At 42.3% G+C, this 22952-nt stretch overlaps 1 protein-coding gene across 1 annotated transcript in view; it reads left to right on the forward strand.

Annotated features, from left to right (window-relative positions):
* The window catches only part of LOC122565075 (E3 ubiquitin/ISG15 ligase TRIM25-like), a 29965-nt gene that overhangs the window by 3591 nt on the left and 3422 nt on the right, over positions 1-22952 (forward strand). The window contains exons 2-5 of the mRNA XM_043720708.2: positions 5402-5497; positions 12892-13125; positions 16719-16741; positions 22636-22784. Coding sequence (XP_043576643.1) covers positions 5402-5497; positions 12892-13125; positions 16719-16741; positions 22636-22784 — 502 coding nt within the window. The remainder of the gene's footprint in view (positions 1-5401; positions 5498-12891; positions 13126-16718; positions 16742-22635; positions 22785-22952) is intronic.

Below are 22952 nucleotides of genomic sequence, written 5' to 3' on the forward strand. Positions count from 1 at the left end.
TTTTAGCACCTTATATACCTCAATTGGATCTCCTCTCATTCTTCTAAACTGGAATCCTAAACTTCTAAACTGCTGCCTCACAGCACCAGAGACTCAGGTTCAATTCCAGCCTCAGGCGACTGTGTGGAGTTTGTACATTCTCCCCATGTCTGCGTGGGTTTCCTCCAGGTGCTCCGGTTTCCTCCCACAGTCCAAAGATGTGCAGGTCAGGTGAATTGGCCATGCTAAATTGCCAGTAGTGTTAGGTGAAGGGGTAAGTGTAGGGGTATGGGTGTGTTGCGCTTCGGCGGGTCGGTGTGGACTTGTTGGGCCGAAGGGCCTGTTTCCACACTGTAAGTAATCTAAAAAAAATTTAAAAAATCTAAACACTGGAGGAGGAGCCTACACAAATGTTCCCACCATCAATAATGGAGGAGTCCAATACATCAGTGCAAAATATAAGGCTGAAGTACTTGCAGCATTCTTCAGCCAGGAATGGCAAGGGAATGATCCATCTTGGCTTTCTCCAGTGCTCTCACCATCACAGATATCAGTCTTCAGCCAATTCAATTCACTCCACGTGATATCAAGAAATGCTGGATCCTGCAAAGGCTTTGGGCCCTGACAACATTCTAGCAATAGCACTGAAGACTTGTGCTCCAGAACTAGTTGCACCCCTAGTCACACTGTTCCAGGACAGCTACAATACTGGAATTTATTTGGCATTATGGAACATTGCCCAGGTATGCCCTGTGCACAAAAAGCAGGACAAATCCAACCCGGCCTATTACTGATAATCATCAGTGGATCAAAATTGGAAGATGTCATCAACAGTGCTACTAAGCAGCACCTGCTCAGCAATAACCTGCTCATTGATATCCAGTTTGGGTCCTGCAAAAGCCACTCAACTCCTGACCTCATTAGAGCCTTGACTCAAACATGGACAAAAGAACTGAATTCCAGAGGTGAGAGTGACAGCCCTTGCCATCAAGATCATATTTGATTAAGTATGGCATCAAGAAGCCCTAGCAAAACTGGAGTCAATGGGAATCACCAGTTGGAGTCATACCTGGCACACAGGAAGATAGTTGTGGTTGTTGGAGGCCAATCATCTCAGCTCCAGGACATCTCTGCAGGAGTTCCTCAGTGTGGTGTCAGAGGCCCAACCACCTTCAGCTGCTTCATCAATGGTCTTCTCTCCGTAATAAGGTCAGAAGTGGGGATGTTCGTCAATGGATTGCACAACGTTCAGCACATTCCACACGTCCTCAGATACTGAAGCAGACAACGTTCAAATGCAACAAAATCTGCACAGTATCTAGTTTGGGCTGACAAGTGGCTAGTAACATTCACACCAAACAAATGACCATCTCCAGCAAGAGAGAATCTAACCATTGTTTTTTGATATTCAGTGGCATTAGCATCACTAATACCCCCGCTATCAACATCCTGTGGGTTTTCATTTACCAGAAACTGACTTTAAATATCAATATGTTATCACTGAACTGGGCAAGACGTATAAATACAATGGCTACAAGAGCAGCTCAGAGGTTAGGAATCCTGAAGCGAGTAACTCACCTCCTGACTCCCCAAAGCCTGTCCACCATCTACAAGGCACAAGTCAGGAGTATGATGGAATACTCCCCACTTGCCTGGATTTGTACAACTCCGACAATCCTCAAGAAGCTTGACACTATCCAGGACAAAGTGACCGCTTGATTGGCATCACATCCAGACATATCCACTCCCTCCACATTCAGTAACAGCAGAGTGTACCATTTACAAGCTGTGCCACTGAAATTCAAAAGGGTCTTTAGACAGCACCTCCCAAATCCACAACCACGTTCATCTAATAGACAAGGCTAGCAAATACATGAGACCACTACCACTTGCAAGTTCTCCTTCAAATCACTCCCCTCCTGATTTGGAAATCCACATATGGGGTTGGATATTGTAATTTCTTGGAGTATCTAACATTAGAATCCTTGCGTGGTGTGTGTGCTCTCAACCATCTCAAACCTGTAAAAACTATGATACACAGTCAGAAAGCCAATGCTGCTTTCAAATCCAAGGGAGGTTGACCAGCTACAGTTGGCTTTCGTGTCAGCATTGTCATTCCTTCCTGGCTGTGAACATTCAAAGAAAGATATTCTTTGTAATTGATCTTCTCTTGTTATTATATTGCAATTTAAGTGTTAGTAAAAAATGCTTTCTTGGAAAGTTAGATTTGGACTGCCAAACTAACGCCTTAAATACAAAGTACTGCAGATGTTAGGAATCCAAAAAGAGAAAATGCTGGAAATACTCAAGGGGGTCTGTAGTTTTTATGGAGAGAAAATTAATGTTTCACATTGATGAAGGACCTAGGAAGTCTTGGAAGACTTTAAATAGCCAAAAATATCCTCTAGACCAACATGATCATGACAGATTATAAAAGCTGTTTCACATAGTGCCAAACACGTTATAGCATTTAAAATCTTTTCACATAATGAATTACTCTTAGAGGTGGCATTTTGTCCCAACAATGTCTCACACAGCAGTTTTGACAAAATTGAGGAACAGTGCTCCGAAAGGTAATGTTTCCAAATTAAACCTGTTGGATTATAACCTGGTGATGTGTGATTTTTAACTCAGCTTTGACAATATTAACTAAGGGAGAAATGTTGGCCGTGGTAGCAGAATGTTCTGCTCTTTGACTGGCATCTTAAATGTCCTACTGAATCATCAGAGTAAAACATCTGATCTGAAGGATAGAACAATGTAAAATTCCCTTCGTGTCAACCTAGAATGGGACTCCATCCACCACATTCTAACCAGAGACGAAGGTGCTATAAACGAAGAAAAACCAATTCCCCTGTGTATTGGTCCTATGTCTATTGTCTGATCCTGTGCCCTATTAAAAGCATTTTCTATCAAAGTCAATCATTTGGCTGGAAGGACCAGACTGACATTTCTCTGGCCACAAGTAGGCTAGTGGTTTTCCATTTCTGTAATCTCCTCCTTGCTTGTTTTCTGTTGAGTTTTAAAAATGTGTTGCTGGAAAAGCGCAGCAGGTCAGGCAGCATCAAAGGAGAAGGAGAATCGACGTTTCGGGCATAAGCCCTTATGCCCGAAACGTCGATTCTCCTTCTCCTTTGATGCTGCCTGACCTGCTGCGCTTTTCCAGCAACACATTTTTAAGCTCTGATCCCCAGCATCTGCAGTCCTCACTTTCTCCTGTTGAGTTTTCCCTTGTACTTTTGATTTCTCCTGTAGTTTTCATGACACTTGCTCTTTTTACACAAGTCTTCAATATTAAATTAGATTAGATTCCCTACAGTGTGGAAACAGGCCCTTCAGCCCAACAAGTCCACTCCGAAGAGCAACCCACCCCCCTACGTTTTACCGCTGACTAATCCACCTAACACTATGGCCAATTCACCTAACATGCACATCTTTGGACTGTGGGAGGAAACCCACGCAGATACGGGGAGAAGGTACAAACTCTACACAGCCAGTTACCCGAGGTGGGAATTGAATTCGGGTCTCTGGCGCTGTGAGGCAGCAGTGCTAACCACTGAGCCACCGTGCCCGCCTAGTCAATAGTGAATGTTTCTCATGTGATTCCTGAGATGCTTTTTTCATGCATCTTGGTTTTTTGAGACCAAAATGGAAATGATGTTATGACTTAGATGGTAAAGGGTCTCTTTAACCCCACAACATCAATGTTGTTGCTTTTCCTGGTTCCTCCTGTGCTTAATCTGATGCTTTCTTTATATTAGATTAAAAATAAAAAGGTCCATCAATATGTATTTATTAATAAGCACAATCTTATTGATTTGCTGTAAAGCAAAACTTGTCCCATTTACAACACACAGTTTGCAATCTGAAAATATTAATACTCATTGCAATATCCTAAAACAGAGAAATAAAGATTCAAAATAAATGGGTTTCTCTCTGCAGATGAAAAACAAATCCTTTTGGCTAATAGAATTCATAGAATCCCTACAGTGTGAAAACAGGTCATTCGGCCCAATGGGTTCACCTAGATCCATCCCCCTACCTTATTCCTGTAACCCTGCATTTTCCATGTTTAATCTAACTAGCCTACACATCCCTGAACACCATGGGCAATTTAGCATGGCCAGTCCACCTACCCTTCACATCTTTGGACTGTGGGAGGAAACCGGAGCACCCAGCAGAAACCCATGCAGACACAGGGAGAACGTGCAAACTCCACACAAACAGTTGCCCAAGGGTGGAATCGAACCTGGGTCCCTGGTGCTGTGAAGTGGTAGTGCTAACTACTGAGCCACCAAATAATTCTTAACTCTTGAAAGCAAAAAGGATGATGTTTAAGATGCTGAAATGTTGGTCTGATGTGCTGGCACACAGAGACAAATGTTGTTGAACACATGCAGTGGCCTCTGGGACCTTTGCTAACACAATTGTTCATGAAATATTGACAAACCCTTTCAGAGGCTTTTCATGGAGAACACAGGCTCCAGGTACTAGACTCAGGTACTCAGTGGGCGGCACGGTGGCACAGTGGTTAGCACTGCTGCCTCACAGCGCCAGAGACCCGGGTTCAATACCCGCCTCAGGCGACTGACTGTGTGGAGTTTGCACGTTCTCCCCGTGTCTGCGTGGGTTTCCTCCGGGTGCTCCGGTTTCCTCTCACAGTCCAAAGATGTGCAGGTCAGGTGAATTGGCGATGCTAAATTGCCCGTAGTGTTAGGTAAGGGGTAAATGTAGGGGTATGGGTGGGTTGCGCTTCGGCGGGGCGGTGTGGACTTGTTGGGCCGAAGGGCCTGTTTCCACACTGTAAGTAATCTAATCAACCTGCATCAAGGGTTGTTTTCCACAGAAGGGAAAACTGGACTGGGAAGTTTCTGTTTTTCATCTGTCCCAAACTATTCAAACAACATCTAAAACAGCAGCTGGAACCCGACCAATTGTAAACTCAGACTCTCTGTGTGGAGTTTGCACATTCTCCCCGTGTCTGCGTGGGTTTCCTCCGGGTGCTCCGGTTTCCTCCCACAATCCAAAAATGTGCAGGTTAGGTGAATTGGCCATGCTAAATTGCCCGTAGTGTTAGGTGAAGGGGTAAACGTAGGAGTATGGGTCTGGGTGGTATACGCTTCGGCGGGTCGGTGTGGACTTGTTGGGCCAAAGGGCCTGTTTCCACACTGTAAGTAATCTAATCTAATCTAATCTAAGACTCCATCAAAAAGAGCAGTTATTAGAAAAACAAGAATTACCTTGTCAAAAAAACCTCCAAATATCTTTCACTGACTTCTTTAAAAAAACTGCACAATCATTCAAACTCAACTTTTCATATAATTGATTAAATATGAAACCATCAGACCCACAATGGCAATCTTCCTTTGCAGTAAAACTGGCTTTTATATTGTTTACAAAGTCTCCAATATTCCTACTTTAGAATCATTTACAACATCAGCTTCAGAAGATTCGGAACAATGTCGAAGCAGTTCACCTTGCTCTAAGTGATCTTCACAAAGAGAAAAAGAATGCACAGGTAAGACACTGTCAAACAGCATCAAAACCACTTTGCTAGTCACTGGATCAGTGGTGCTGGAAGAGCACAGCAATTCAGGCAGCATCCGACGAGCAGCGAAATCGACGTTTCAGGCAAAAGCCTTTTACCACTTTGCTAGTCAGTTCATTCATGTGAGAATGTAACCAAAATGATTGATGAGGGCAGAGCAGTAGATGTTGTCGACATGGACATTTGTAAAGATTTTGATAAGGTTCCACATGGCAGACTGATTAGTAAAGTTAGATTACATGGGATTCAGGGAGAGCTTGTCAATTGGATGTAGAGGATGGTGGTGGAGATTTGTTTTCTGGACTGGAGACTTGTGACCTGTGGTGTTCCACAGGGATTGTTGCTAGGTCCACTGGTGTTCATCATTTAATATATACACTTTGAATGAGAATGTAGGAGGCTGTTAGTAAGTTTGTGGATGACACCAAAATGTGTGATGTATTGGACAGTGAAGAAGTTTGTCCTAAGACTAAAAAGGGATTTTGATCAATTGGGCCAGTGGGCTGAGGAGTGGCAGATGGAGTTGAATTTGGATAAATGCAATGCATTGCATTTTGGTAAAGTGAACAAGAACAGGACTTGTACAGTTGATGATAAGGACCTGGGTGGTGCTGTCAAACAGAGAGACTCAAGGATTCAGGTATATTATTCTTTGAAAGGTGTGTTACAGGTAGACAGAGTGGTTAAGAAGGTGTTTAGAATGCTTGCCTTCATTGCTCAGATCATTGAGTATACAAGTTGGGACATTATGTTGAGTCTGTACAGGACATTGGTGAGGCCACGTTTGGAGTACTATGTACAATTTGGGTTACCCTGCCATATGAAGGATATTATTAAATTGGAGAGGGTTCAGAAAATATTTGCCAGGATGATGTTGGGACTGGAGGGTTTGAGATATAGGGAGAGGCTGGATAGGCTGGGGCTTTCATTACTGGAGCTTAGGAGATTGAAGGGTGATCTCATAGAGGTTTGTAAAATCATGAGGTGTATAGATAAGGTGAATAGCAAATATCTTTTCCCTAGAAGTCAGGGAGTTCAAAACTAGGGGGCATATTTTTAAGGTGAGAGGAAAAAGATTTGAAAGGGACCTGTGGTGCAGAGAATGGTTCGTATGTGGAATGAACTGACAGAGGAAGTGGTGGATGCAGGTACAGTTACAACATTTAAAAGACATTTGGACAGGTACATGAATAAGAAAGGTTTGGAGCGGTATGGGCCAAATGTAGGCAAGTGGGACTAATTTAGTTTGGGAAACTTGGTCGGCATGAATGAGTTGGCCCGAAGGGTCTGTTTCTGTGCTATATGTCTCCATGTCTCCAATATCATGGCAAATTACCCAACTGAGTATTCGCTCTTTCTCCTAAATCTTTTGATCACTTCAGGCATAAGAACTTTATCTAACTCCTTCTTGAAACATTCAATATTTTCACATTAACCACTCTCTGGCAGGGAATTCCACAAAGTATTAGCTTGACCCATCTTGTGGCCCTTGGTTCTGGACTCCCCACTCTCTGTACGTTTATGCTTTCAGCAACTTTTGTGTACGACTGCACCTCCCCCTTTCCCAGTCTACCTCCATTCAGGTAACAAGCTGTCTTTCTGTTCTTAGTATCAAAATTGATGACCTCGCTTTTATCCAAATTATAATTCATCTGCACTCAATGTGAAACAAATCATACTGAATCCCTCTGTATCCTTCTCACAAGCCCCACCCCACTCCCCACCTCCCAACTAACTTTACGTCGGATGCCATCTTGAAGAAAGTGCATTGTGTTCCCTCATCTAAGTCACAATATACTTCGTGAATAGCTGGGGTCCAAGTACTAAGATCCCCCTGTTACCCCATTAGCTGCCATTCAAAATTGACCCATTTATTCCTTTTTTGTTTTGTGTCTACTATCTAGTTCTCTCTTCACACAATCCATTCACACATATTTAATTTTACATGCTGATCTCTTTTGAGGGGCCTAAATGAAAGCCTTCTGAAAGATCATGGAAGATACATCCACTGCCCCCACCATGAACTCTACAAATTATACCCCCATAAAATTAATGTGTAATTGCCAGGCAAGATTTTCCTTTTGGTACGGATATACAGAAGTCATTCCTGGAGAGGGCTGTGGAGGCCAAGTCATTGACTATCTTTAAGACAAAGATAGATAGATTCTTGATTAGTAAGGGGATCAAGGGTTATGGGGATTTGGCAGGAGAATGGGGTTGAGAAATTTACCAGCCTTGATCAAGTGGCAGAATAGGATCTGTTATTTGGTAGGAAGGTGGCCTGGACCTGAAGTTTTCTTATTTTAAAGGTAAATGTAAAAATTCCAGATTCAATTTGTTTGTTCAAACTATCAACGTGGACCAAAACACACTTTATTCTTACATTATAGGTGAAATAAAGCAAAAGAAAAGATAAAGGTAAAGAATTGACTTAGCTGTAACTCTATCGAAATGCTTAATAAAATAATAGATACAGTAACTATTACTAATTAACTGTTCCAATGTAGTAAAATCCCATAAACACACCCTTGACAAAGACAAATTCAGAAAAAGAGCTTGTCTCATATGCAATTCCAGCAATAGGAAAACATCAAGAGAAAACTCCGAGTATAACAGCGAGAGATATACTACAGCTTCTAAAACCTGCTGAGACACTAGCAACAACTGCTGAAAGCTAAAACTAACATTTCTGGTTCTGTGGCAGCTTGACTACACCCATTCAGGCTGCTTCTATTGTTTCAACTTTTAAACAAAGTCCCAAGGCCTCATAGGCTGCTTACTTTACAAGTTTTCACTAGACAGCTTTGCACCTCTGCCTTAAAATTTCGCTTCAAAAATAACCAAGACAAAATACACCTCTTAAAGACATAGTATCGCCACAGATTTATGGTCTGAACTGCCTATTTCTGCTTCGATATGGACTTATGGTCTCACGCTAACTTAATCTGATTTTGTCACTGTTTCCCAAATGTTCTGCTATTAAATCTTTTATGACGTTGCCCTACTATTGATGTCAGGCTTAACTGTTCAATAATTCCATGTTTTCTCTTAACTGTTTTATAATAGTGAGGTTACATCAGCCAACCTCCAGCTTATAGCATCTGTTCCAGAGTTTATAGAATCTCGGAGGATGGCCAAGAAAACATTCACTATTTCTAAGGCCAATTCCGTAAGCACTCTGGGGTGTAGATTATCAGTCCAGGGGTATTTATTGCCCTTTAATCTCATCAATTTCCTACCCATAATCCCTACCAATACTGATTTCTTTCAGTTCCTCCTTCTCATGAGATGCTGTGTCAACCCAATATTTTTGAAACATTTTTACTTCAGAATATTCTGAAAATACAATCATGTGTTCAGCTGTGGCTATTTTATAAATCCAGCAAGGTTGTCCATTTTTAAATGAAGCAGGACTTAAACATGAAAATACTAATGAGATTATTGTTTTCTTTTGAATTTCTCTTTATGGCCACTGGCCATGGCAATCAGTTATTCTTATCTGCTGGCATATCAAAATATTCACACTGACAAGAAACCAATTAAATATGAGGGCTGTTGAAAGTGTTATAAAACGTCTGGAGGCTTACAGTACAAAAGGAGGTCATTTGACCAATTGTATCCGTACTGGCTCCCAAAACACACACCCAGCCCCATCTCCATAGCCCTCTCACTTCATCCCTTTCAAATATATATCCAGCTCTCTTTTGAAACCTCCAATGGAATTCATCATCATTATTCTCCCAGGCAGTGAATTCCAAATCTTAACAATTTTCTGACTAAAGAAGTTTCTCCTCATCTCGCTCCTAACTCTATTGCTGACAATATTGAAAAGTGGTGACCCCTTAGTTACTGACATATCGACGAGTGGAAATAGGATATCTTTCTTTACCCTGTCAACATTGTTCGTAATTTTGAAAACCTCAATAAGGTCACCTATAAATCCTCTCTGCTCCAAGGAGAATAAAACCAATTTCTCTAATCTCGCTTTGTTTTTTAAAATCTCTCATTCCTGGTATTATTCTGCTAAGTCTCCTTTGCACTCTCTCCTGAACTTTAATATCCTTCTTTAAATAAGGTATGCAGAACTGACTACAATACTCCAAGTGTGATCTGATCAATGATTTGTAGATGTGTAGCATCACTTCTTTGCTTTTATACTCCTATGCCTCTATTTATAAATCCAAGGATCCTATAAGTCTTCTTTACAACTCTTCCAACATGCCTGGCCATCATCAGAGAATTATGCCCTTGAGCCTTGAGATCCCTCTGTTCTGGTATTCCCTTTAAATGTACCATTGAGCCTCTATTGTCTCTCCATGTTTCTTCTACCAAAATGCATTACCTCACATTTCTGTGCATTGAAATTCATCTGCCAGGTGTTGGCCCAGGGACTTGGTAATATCCCTGTGAAGTTGCTCAGCATCTATTCTCCCTAGTTTAGTACCATCTGCAAATTTAGAGATTTTGTTCTTAGCACCCATCTCCAAATCATTTAAATAAATCTTAAAAAGCAAGGGACCCAACACCAATCCCTGGGGAACACCACTTTCATCTCCAATCTGAGAAAAGTCCATACCTATTCTCTGTTTCCTACCTTTTAGCCAACTTCTAATCCATGCTGCCAAGAACCCATCAATTCCAAACATTTCTAATTTGGTAACCAGCCTGCCAGGTGCATCCTATCAAATGCTTTTTGCAAGTTCAAATACACAACACCCACAGCACTACTCTCGTCCACTGCCTGTGGCGCCTTGTCAAAGAGCTCAAGAAAAAAAGTCCCATGACCTTCCCTTAACAAAGCATGTTGACTGTCTAGTATTAACTTACTTTTCTCTAAGTGTATATTTCGATTATCTTATCCATCAGTTTTTCCACCATTGATGTCAACCTGATAGGTTTCCAGGATTATCCTTAGGCTCAGGGTCATAGTTGCAACCTTCAGTCCCCGGGATTAACTCCATGTTCAGAGAAGCCTGGAAAATTTCTGTCATTGGCTCTGCAATTTGCTCCCTTACCTCTCTCAGCAATCTAGGATGCATCTCATCCAGGCCTGGTGATCTCTCTACCTAGAGTGCTGCCAGCCTTTTTAGCACATCTTCTTTATCTATCACTATACTGCTCAGTTGCTCAACAAAGGTCAACATTCCATTTATTTCCCTCATTACTTGCTGTATCCAAACACTAACCCCATGTCATTCATCTACCAGGAGATCCATATCCCTCTGTATAACAGCATTCTGCAGTTCCCCAACAATTCAAAACATTTTGTTTTTCTCTTCTTTCTCCAAAAGTGGACAAACTCATATCTTCCAACATTATTCTGCATCTTCCCAATTAAAGCCCACTCACTTAATCTGTCATATCACTTTGGACACATTTTGTAATGTTCTCACAGCTTACGTTCCCACCTATAATACAGTTAGTCCCTTCATCCAAGGCATTAATATAGATTGTAAATAGTTTTGCCTCAACACTGACCTCTATGGCATTCCACTAGCTCATCCTGTTTTCCAATCTTTTACCAATGTTTCAGTGGAATTCCCCCCTCATCCTTTTAAACTCCAATGGATACAGACCCAGAATTCAGTCAAGCCCTTCATTCCTGGAATCATTCTTGTAAACCCCATCTGGTCTCCCTCCAAGGCCAGCATATCCTTCCTTAGATATGGGGCTAAGCAGCACTGATACAAACATAGGTGGGGAAACAGGTAATGTTGAGGAGGTGGGGATGTTGCAGAAGGACTTGGATAGGCGAGGTGAGTGCACGAGGAATGGGTAGATGGAATTCAACGTAGGAAGAGTAGAGGGCGTAGACTATTTCCTAAGTGGGGAAAATCTCCAGAAATGAGGGGTGATCCTACAGAACTTTATAAGGTAATGAGGGGCGTGGATAGGGTGAATAATCAAGGTCTTTTCCTAGGGTAGGGGAGTCCAAAACTGGAGAGCATAAGTGAGGGGAAAGATTTAAAAGGGACCTAAGGGGCAACTTTTTCACACAGAGGGTTGTGCGTGTATGGAATGAGCTGCCAGAGGAAGTGGTGGAAGCTGGTACAATTGCAACATTTTAAAAGGCATCTGGATGGGTAAATGAATAGGAAGGGTTTAGAGGGATATGAGCCAAATGTTGGCAAATGGGGCTAGACTAATGTAGAATATCTGGTCAGCATGGACACGTTGGACCAAATGGTCTGTTTCTGAGCAGTACATCTCTATGATTCTAAGGCTCAAAATCTGAAGCATACAGGGAATTAGGGGTTTTGGTTCAGGAATCTCTTAAGGTTAACATGCAGATTCAGTAGGCAGTTAGGAAAGCAAATAGAATGTTAGCATTCATTTTAAGAAGGCTAGAATACAAAAGAGGGATGTCCTGCTGGGGCTGTGTAAGGCTCTGATCAAACCATATTTGGAACATTGTGAGCAGTTTAGGCCCTGTATCTAAGGAAGAATGTATTGAGGGGGTCAAGACAAGGTTTACAAGAATGATTCTGGGGATGCAGGGCTTGTCTTATCAGGAGTGGTTGAAGAATTTGGATCTGCACTCAATAGAGTTTAGAAGGTAAGGGGAGATTTGATTGAAACTTAAAGAATACTGAAAGGCCTGTATACAGTGTATGTGGAGATGTTTCCACGAGTAGGAGATACCAGGACCTGAGGACACAACCTCAGAATGATAGCACAACTCTTTAGAACTGAGATGAGAAGGGACTTCAGTCAGGGACTAGTGAATCTGTGGAACTCATTGCCTCAGAGAGCTGTGGATGCCAAATCACTGAGTATATTTAAGGCAGAGATAGTTGTGTTCCTGATTAGTAAGGGGATCAAGGGTTACGGAGAGAAGGCAGGAGAATCAGGTTGAGAAACACATTAGCCATAATTGAATGGCAGAGTAGATGGGCCAAATGGCCTAATTCTGCTCCCATATGTTATGGTTTTATGGTCTTTATCCACATTATATCGTTACCATGAGCTTTGATCTTGCATAGTAACCTTGCATGTAGCACCTTATCAAATGCTTTTTGGAAATCCAAATACCCTTTATCAACCTGCTTCATAGGTCGTCATTAGTCATTACAATTCCCTTTCACAAAACCATGATTCTGTCTGTGACTCTATCTGATTACAAATGACCGACTACATCTTTAATCCTGGGTGCTGTCATTTTCAAAATGACAGATATTAAATTATCTGGTTAAAAAGGTCAAAAATGGTAGTGACCAATCTATCCTTCAGCATCATCGTGTCTGCCTTAAGTAAGAGGGAGGTGTTGAGAGAATTTTTTTCTCATTGGAAATTATCTCATTTTTGCAACAGTAAGGTGAATTAATCTGTTCTTGTTCGTGACAAAATTCCCTCTGCATTTTAAGAGCATGAAAAAAGTTGTACAGATGAAAATTAAAGCGAAATATGAGACACTGAGAAAGCACATTGACAAGGAAGAGAGGCGGATACTGCGATACCTGGAAAGTGAACAAAGCCGTGTGACTACAGAGATTGATGTCAAGATCTGCAATCTGGAAAAGAAAGTGAAAGACTTTGAAAAGTCTTTTACTGATCTCAGTGACCTTCTGAAACACAATGAAGATCTTGTATTTATCCAGGTATTACTGCACCTTTCTTAATGTCTCCAATAACACAGTATTGTGTGCAAAACATGAACACATGAACTCTGGCTTCAGATGGTAAATGGACTAGAATTCTGGAATATCAGAAAGTTAAGCAGTTTAGACAGCCATCCAACTGAAGTTTATGGAACTATGGAAAGAATTGGCAAACTTTACTTAGGAATAAGTTTCCCTGTTATGAAGAGTTCAAAACCAATTGGTAACAAACATTAGGAAATTAGCAGTACAATTGAAGTAAGTGAGGACAGGAAACAATGGGATGTATTTCTGGCAAGGAGCAAGTGAGGGATAACAATGATGAATTAAGTTCCTAATTCCTTTTCAACCCCTTAAATTCCTATATTCTATTAAAATATACATTTTAACTGCTTATTCATTTTTGCTTTTATTAAGTAACAGCAACTGGGAAAGCAGATGAAGGAGAAATGTAAGCATCATCATTGTCTAAATGCCACAGGCAATGAATTTCCAAACGTTTCAATGATAACAAGTGTGGATGACCTCATTGTTGGTATTCTGGTAAAGCTAATCTTTAACAGCCTCTTGCTATTCTGTTCATCCTTCCAAAGGACATTCATTCCTCCAAAGAATTTTTTATTATTTCATAGGATGTGGTTGTCCCTAGCAAGGTCAAACTTTGTTGCCTACCCCTAAAAGCCCTTGAACTGAGTGACTTACTAGGCCATTGCAGAGAGCAGATTCAATCATTTTCCTGTAGACCTGGAGTCACAGGTAGGCCAGACCAAGTTAAAAAAATTAACCAGATTTTTTTTTAAAAACAACAAATAATGTGGCTCAGGAGGTGGCACAGTGGTTAGCACAGCTGCCTCACAGCACCAGGGACCTGGGTTCGATTCCAGCCTCAGGCGACTCTCTGTGTGGATTAGATTACTTAGTGTGGAAACAGGCCTTTCGGCCCAACAAGTCCACACCGACCCGCCGAAGCACAACCCACCCAGACCCACTCCCGTACACTTACCCCTTCACCTAACACTATGGGCAATTTAGCATGGCCAATTCACCTAACCTGCACATTTTTGGATTGTGGGAGGAAACCGGAGCACCCGGAGGAAACCCCTGCAGACACAGGGAGAATGTGCAAACTCCACACAGTCAGTCGCCTGAGGCGGGAATTGACCCAGGTCTCTGGCGCTGTGAGGCAGCAATGCTAACCACTGTGCCACCGTGCCACCCATTCTCCCCGTGTCTGCGTGGGTTTCCTCCGGGTGCTCCGGCTTCCTCCCACAGTCCAAAGATGTGCAGGTTAGGTGAATTGGTCATGCTAAGTTGCCCGTAGAGTTTCGTGCATTAGTTAGGGGAAATAGGTCTGGGTTACTCTTTGGAGGGTCGGTGTGGACTTGTTGGGCTGAAGGGCCTGTTTCCACACTGTAGGGAATCTAATCTAATCATAGTCACTGTAAGTGAGTCTACCTTTAGCATTTTGGATTTATTAATTGAATTAAGATTCCATAAATTGCCATAAACTCAACCCCTGTCCCCAGAGGATCGCCTGGATTACTATGCCAGTGAGATTATCACTTTGCTATCATCACCTCTTAAGAACAGGGAGAAAGTGAGGGCTGCAGATGCTGGAGATCAGAGCTGAAAAATGTGTTGCTGGAAAAGTGCAGCAGGTCAGGCAGCATCCAAGGAGCAGGAGAATCGACGTTTCGGGCATAAGCCCTTCATTCCTGAAGAAGGGCTTATGCCCGAAACGTCGATTCTCTTGCTCCTTGGATGCTGCCTGGCCTGCTGTACTTTTCCAGCAACACATTTTTCAGCTCTTAAGAACAGACATCTTCAAAATTATGGATGATTTTGACATAATTAAAAAATGAAATTTCCATCCGCAAGAGATTAGTTAAACAGAAGATATGCATTTAAGCTAACTGGTGAAAGGAACGGTGGTGAGTTTTTAATAACACGCTGCATTGTGATGAGTTGCATTTACTTTTAGATCTGAACTGTCGAAGTTGGTTAGTTCTGTTGGCTAGATGTCGAACGTCCAGTGCAGATTCATGCTAACAATGTGGGTTAAATCTCCATACCAGTTCTTGTAGTGCATGAAGGCCATCTCCTTGTATTGTCCCATGGTTGTGGAATGGTTTCCCTGAAGCTATATAACCAATTGTTTCTCTGAAATGGACAGAAATGTTTATGGCTCATTGTGGATTTTCGATAATTCCCATTGCCAACAGGTTCAATCATTAATGTTCAAAAAGGAATTAGAAATCCGTGCGAGCAAGCAAAGTCTGATTAACTATGAGAATATAGAAAGGGGGGTAATTTGAGATAGCTTCTTAAAAAATGATGTTTTCAGCACCTGGAATTTTACCACTGAGAAATTGGTGAAGCCGTGGAGTAAGGGCTAAATCCCCAATGCAACCTGCAACGAGAAGGGGAGTAAATGGCTAAATTCAGGTTGTAACCCAGTGAAAAGAGATAGGTATAGAAACATAAAAGATAGGAGCAGGAGAAAGCCATTTGGCCCATCGAGCCTACTCCACCATTCATCATGATCATGGCTGATCCAATTCAATAGCCTAATCCTGCTTTTCTCCCATATCTTTGACTCCATTCACCCCAAGTGTTATATCTAGCCACCTTTTGAATATATTCATTGTTTTGGCAACAACTACTTCCTGAGGTAACACATTCCACAGGCTCACCACTCTTTGGGTGAAGAAATGTCTCCTCATCTCTGCCCTAAATGGTCCACCCTAAATCCTCAGACTGTGACTTCTGGTTCTGGACACACCCACCATCGAGAATATCCTCCCTGTATCGACCCTGTCTAATCCTGTTAGAATTTTATAAGTCTCTATGAGATCCCCCTCATTCATCTGAACTCCAGTGAAAACAATCCTAACCTAGTCAGTCGATCTCTCCCCATACTTCAGTTCCGTCATCCCCGGGATCAGCCTGGTAAACCTCCACGGCACTCGAGAGAGAGTAAGAGCATCCTTCCTCAGAAAAGGAGACCAAAACTGCACACAATATTCTAGGTGCGGCCTCACAAGAACACACCTCTGCTCCTGTACTCGAAACCTCGGGCAATGAAGGCCAACATACCATTTGCCATCTTTACCACCTGCTGCCCCTGCATGCTTACCTTCAGTGACTGGTGCACAAGGACACCCAGGCCCCACTGCACACTCCCCTCTCCTAATGTACAGCCATTCAGGTGGGAATCTGCCTTTTTGTTTTTGCTTCCAAAGGTGAATAACCTCACATTTATCCAAATTATACTGCACCTGCCATTGATTTGCCTACTCAGCCAACCTGTCCAGATCATGCTGAAGGATCTCTGCAGTTATAGCACTAATTGTCTGACACTTCTTTCAAATCTGCAGAAATTACAGGAAAGTGTGAGAACTTTAAAGGGAGGTCAGAGACACCCGGGCTCCATTTTCTTCAGAACCACAAAGTTCTATCTTTTTAAATAAAAGAAATTAATAAAATATATAGTGAAAAATTTGGAACAAGCAATATTTGAATGATTGAACATGTTATTTTATATACTAAAGTTAATTTTGATGATGTTATTTACAATGAGTGTTTCATTCCAGGGTCTCAATTCCATGGCAGACCGGTAAGAGTCATATATTTACTCAGTTCTCCAATAATTCCTTTTGTCAGCCATATTTTAATTCATTTCTGAGGTTTGTAGTTTAGTACCTTTCAATATTTGTTTATTTATGAGTGAGTTTGGTTGTTTTTTTGCTCTAAATAGGGAGGGTCAAAATTGTACCCAATACTGTCCTCATTCAAACTAACGTACACTTGCAGCGTGCTGTTGATGAATGTCAGTCTGTGCTCTGTGTATTCTAATTTATGTTCACGCTGATGTAACTTGTGGTTTCCCTCTGTCCACTTGTGTGCACTTTGGTGGCTGCTGCAACCTGAGATCACTGGTACCAGTTCCACTCAATTATTCTCCTTAGTCTTTTCACTTCTTTTCTCTCAATTCCTCCTTGACTCTTCTCTTCTCTCATTACTCCTGCTTTCATTCCTCCCCTGAGATACTCTTTTTTTCCCAAATCCCTTCCCTAACGATTCCTACTCCTTGTTTTTCCTGCTGCTGATCCAGGATTGAATCATTCTTCCATAAGTCTGTGGCTTCTCTTTGTGTCTCCTGGCATCTTCCAAATGGCCTATTGAAGCAATTGTTGCTGTTGACCTCTTGAGTAGTAGTCTCAACAACAGTCTCATCCTTCCCTCTTAAAAACTTTCCCGCCCTTACCAAATCTACAAATAACCTCCTATGTGACGATAGCAAAGGTAACTTGACCCTCCTGACACCTCACAAACTGCAGCCTTTGACACAGTTGATGTCACTATTATCCACCTGCACTGCTCCAGCTGGGAGGGAAAAGCCTTCCGAAGAGGAAGCTGGGTAAGTGGAGTTTCTTTTAGATAAATGTGAGGTGTTGCATTTTGGTGTGTCAAACCAGGGCAGGGCTTACACAGTCGATGGTAGGGCCCTGGGGAGTGTTAAAGAACAAAGAGATCTAGGGATACAGGCTCATAGCTCCTTGAAAGCAGAGTCATAGGTAGACAAGGTGGTGAAGAAGGCTTTTGGCGTGCTAGCTTTCATTGGTTAGAGCACTGAGATCGGAGTTGGGACATGCTGTTGCAGCTGTAGAAGATGTTGGTGAGGCCACATTTGGAGTAGTGTGTGCAGTTCTGGTTGCCCTACTACAGAAAGGGTCTATTAAACTAGAAAGAGTGCAGAAAAGATTTATTAGGATGCTACCGAGAATGGAAAGTTTGACTTATGAGGGACAGCTGGATAGGCTGGCACTTTTTTTCCTGGACCATAGGAGATTGAGGAATGACCTTATAGAGGTCTACAAAATCATGAGAGGCGTAGATATGCTATCTAGGGAAGTCTAAAGCTTGAAGGCATAGGTTTAAGGTGAGAGGTGAGAGGTACAAAGGGTGAGGAGGGGCAGTTTGTTCACGCTGAGGGTGATGAGTGTCTGGAACGGGCTATTAGAGGGAGTGGTAGAAGTGAGTACAATTTTGCAATTTAAGAAATATTTGGACAGATACATGGATGGGATAGCTATGGAGGGATATGGATCAAATGTATGCAATGGGACTAGATTAATTGTGAAAAGCAGTCAGCATGGACAGAGTGGATGAAAGGGCCTGTTTCCATGCTGTAAGACCTCTATGACTGACTGCATTTGCTCAGTTCCAGTCTTTTCAATCTGATCATATTCTAAAAGTTGGCATCTCTGGCCTTTTCTTTTCACTGCTCCTACACCCAAATTGTCTTCTAAGGTTCTACTCTTGGTCATCCTCTATTTCTCATTGATGTGCTACACCTTGGTGACAGCACCCAAATACATAGCACGGCTTCTACATATACAATGATGAAACTAAGCTCTATCTGACCAGCAACTCTCCAGATCCTTCACTGTCTTGAAATTGTCAGGGATAAGCAGATGGATGAGTATAAATCTTGTCTAATTAATATTTGGAAAACTGAAGTTATTGCCACAAACTTTATTCCTTAGGCGCAGACTCCATCCCTGTTTCTGGAAACTGCCTGAGGCTGAACCAGAGCGTTTTCAACCATGGTATTTTATTTGACCCCAAAGTGGGCTTTCAACCATATACCACTAACTTTTGTGGCTCTGTTCGCTGAGCTGGGAATTTGTGTTACAGACATTTCGTCCCCTGTCTAGGTGACATCCTCAGTGCTTGGGAGCCTCCTGTGAAGCGCTTCTGTGTTGTTTCCTCCGGCATTTATAGTGGTTTGAATCTGCCGCTTCTGGTTGTCAGTTCCAGCTGTCCGCTGCAAGTGGCCGGTATATTGGGTCCAGGTCGATGTGTTTGTTGATAGAATCTGTGGATGAGTGCCATGCCTCTAGGAATTCCCTGGCTGTTCTCTGTTTTGCTTGTCCTATAATAGTAGTGTTGTCCCAGTCGAACTCATGTTGCTTGTCACCTGAGTGTGTGGCTACTAAGGATAGCTGGTCGTGTCGTTTCGCGGCTAGTTGGTGTTCATGGATACGGATCGTTAGCTGTCTTCCTGTTTGTCCTATGTAGTATTTTGTGCAGTCCTTGCATGGGATTTTGTACACTACGTTGGTTTTGCTCATGCTGGGTATCGGGTCCTTCGTTCTGGTGAATTGTTGTCTGAGAGTGGCTGTTGGTTTGTGTGCTGTTATGAGTCCTAGTGGTCATAGTAGTCTGGCAGTCAGTTCAGAAATGTTCTTGATGTTTGGCTACATGGCTAGTCCTTTGGGTTGTGGCATGACCTCATTCCGTTGTCTTTCCCTTAGGCATCTGTTGATGAAATTGCGCGGGTATCCGTTTTTGGCGAATACCTTGTGTAGGTGTTCCTCTTCCTCTTTTTGCAGTTCAGGTGTGCTGCAGTGTGTTGTGGCCCTTTTGAACAGTGTCTTGATGCTACTTTTTTTGTGTGTGTTGGGGTGGTTGCTTTTGTATTTCAGGACTTGGTCTGTGTGTGTGGCTTTCCTGTGTACCTTTGTGTGAATTCTCCGTTCGGTGTTCTCTGTACCATCACGTCTAGGAATGGGAGTTGGTTGTCCTTTTCTTCCTCTCTAGTGAATCGGATTCCTGTGAGTGTGGCGTTGATGATCCGGTGTGTGTTTTCTATTTCTGTGTTTTTAATGATTGCAAAGTCCTGAACTACGAAAGCAACCACCCCAACACACACAAAAGAAGTTGCATCAAGACACTGTTCAAAAGGGCCACAACACACTGCAGCACACCTGAACTGCAAAAAGAGGAAGAAGAACACCTATACAATGTATTCGCCAAAAACGGTACCCCCGCAATTTCATCAACAGATGCCTAAGGGAAAGACAACAGAATGAGGACATGCCACAACCCAAAGGACTAGCCACGTTACCATACATCAAGAACATTTCTGAACTGACAGCCAGACTATTACGACCACTAGGACTCATAACAGCACACAAACCAACAGCCACTCTCAGACAACAACTCACCAAGACGAAGGACCTGATACCCAGCATGAGCAAAACCAATGTAGTGTACAAAATCCCATGCAAGGACTGCACAAAACGCTACATAGGACAAACAGGAAGACAGCTAACGATCCGCGTCCATGAACACAACTAGCCACGAAACGACACGACCAGCTATCCTTAGTAGCCACACACACAGATGACAAGCAACATGAGTTCGACTGGGACAACACTGCTATTATAGGACAAGCCAAACAGAGAACAGCCAGGGAATTCCTAGAGGCATGGCACTCATCCACAGATTCTATCAACAAACACATCGACCGGGACCCAATATACCGGCCACTGCAGCGGACAGCTGGAACTGACAACCGGAAGCGGCAGATTCAAACCACTATAAATGCCAGAAGAAACAACACAGAAGCGCTTCACAGGAGGCTCCCAAGCACTGAGGATGTCACCTAGACAGGGGACGAAACGTCTGCAACACAAATTCCCAGCTCGGTGAACAGAAACACAACAACGAGCACTCGAGCTACAAATCTTCTCACAAACTTTGAATATATCACTAACGCTGCTTATTTTTACCTTTGTAACATTGCTCAAGTTCACTTCTGTTCTGCTGAAACCACTGCTGCTCATTAATGCCTTCCTTATTTCTCCATGGCCTCCCTAAGTCCACCCTTTATAAATGTGCAACATCCAAAACTCTGCTGCACTTGCACCAAATTCCATTCATCCTTCATTCCCATGCTCGACAGCTTAAAATGCCCAATTTTTAAATTCTCAATCCCTCCATTGCCTCACCGTTCCCTATTCCTGCAATCTCCAGCAAGTTTGTGGAGGTATTTGATCTCCTTTATTTCTGGTCTCTTGAGCATATGCATACATGCAACTGCCAAAACTTTCAGCTCTAGAATCCTTCCCTAAGGTTCTCCCTCAATCTTTCCTCCAGGAAACAATGAGTAACAATAAACAGATTATCTTCCAAGTGACAGGCAATGATTAGTGGTGTACTGCAGGGATCAGTGCTTGGACCCAGCTATTCACAGTATATATTCATGGTTTAGATGAGGGATAAATATGTGCAGACAACACAAAGCTGGGTGGGAGAGTGAGCTGTGACAAAGATGCAGAAATCCCTTCAGTGTGATTTGGACAAGTTGAGTGAGTGGGCAAATGAAGCATAATGTGCCTAAATGTGAGGCAATCCACTTTGGTAGCAAAAACACAGATTGTGATTATCAAAATGGAAACAAATTGGGAAATTGGGAAAGGGGTAGATACGATGAGAGCTGGGTGACCTCATAGAACCTTTGCTGAAGGTAAACATGCAGGAGCAGCAGGTGGTGAAGAAGGCAAATGGCAAATGGTACTTTTCCTTCATAGTGAGAGGATTCGAATATAGGAGCAGGGATGCCATGCTGCAATTGTACATGGCCTTGGTGAGACCACACCTGGCGAATTGTGTGCAGTTTTGAGTTTCTTATCTGAGACATAATGCTCTGGCAATGGAGGGAGTCAAGAAGGTTTACCAGACCAATTCCTGGGATGGCAGGATTAACGTACAGTGAGAAACGGAATCAGTTAGCATTATATTAACTGGAGTTTAGTTGAAATAAGAGGGGAATCTCACAGAAACTTATAAAAAATTCTAACAGGGCTAGACAAGATAAATGCAGGATGGATGTTCTTGATAACCAGGGAGTCCAGAACCAAGGTTCACAGTCTTGAGTGGTGAGCTTGCCACGGAAAGCAAATGAGGCCAAAAAATTGAATGTTTTCAAGGAGTTGGATATTTTCTTATGGATAAAGGAATCAAATGATATGTAGAGAAAGTGGGAATAGGGTACTGAGTTGGATGATCAGTCATAAACATATTGAATGGTGGAATAGGCTTGAATGGCTGAATGACCCATTTCTGCTCCTAGTTTCTATGTTTTTAAAACACTCCTCAAACACTACCTCTTTGACCTAGCTTTTTGATGACCTGCCCTAATATTACCTTCAGGTGTTAAATGTCATATCTTATGTCATAGTGCCCTGGTGAAGCATCCTGGGTTTTTATTACATTAAAGACACAATATAACTATTATCAGTTGCAATCTGATCTGTCTGGTTTACTTGTCACCTGTGGCTAAGCGTATAGCTCCCTTTTATCTGAGACAGAAGGTTTAAGTGGGTTTAAGAGTAACTTCAGAGAATTAAGTACATAATCCAGGATGACACTCAGTGTAGTGCTGAGGAAGTGTTGAAACATAAACACAAAACACAGTGAATGCTCAGCAAGTTCAGCAGAATCTCAGGAGACAGAACCAGAGTTAATGTTTCAGTATGATGACCTTTCATTCAACACCAGAATAGCAGATGATCTAGTTGTCATTGTGAAGCAGTTTGCAGGAGCTTACTGTGCACATATTGGCAGCCATGTTTCCCAGAACCTTTTTAAAAATTGGTTATAATGTGTTTTGTGATGTTTTGACATTGTGACAAACAAGTTATTTTCTTTCTGCTTTAGAATGAAGGATGCATCTGAGCCCTTCATAGCACAGATTCCCAACGCAGACATTAATGTATCTGTTGTGGAAAGGCTGTCAGGATGGGTCCAGCAGCAGTATATAACAGCGCCCCAACCAGCCCTGGGCAGGAACTTCCTGGTCAGTATGTGTAAGTATCTATAGACACAGCGACACACTTTGATAAAGAGGCCAGTGATGCTTCCACCTTCCTCAGGAATTAATGAAAAATTGATGGGGATTGGGGAGGATGTGGATGGTGGTTAGGGCTTTATTCAACAGAGATTTAAGAGGTTCATGATCCAGAATGGATCCCTAG

This window comes from Chiloscyllium plagiosum, unplaced genomic scaffold, assembly GCF_037043375.1.
Source record: "Chiloscyllium plagiosum isolate Xiang-an unplaced genomic scaffold, Cpla_swu_hap1 HiC_scaffold_28, whole genome shotgun sequence".
Lineage (NCBI taxonomy): Eukaryota > Metazoa > Chordata > Chondrichthyes > Orectolobiformes > Hemiscylliidae > Chiloscyllium > Chiloscyllium plagiosum.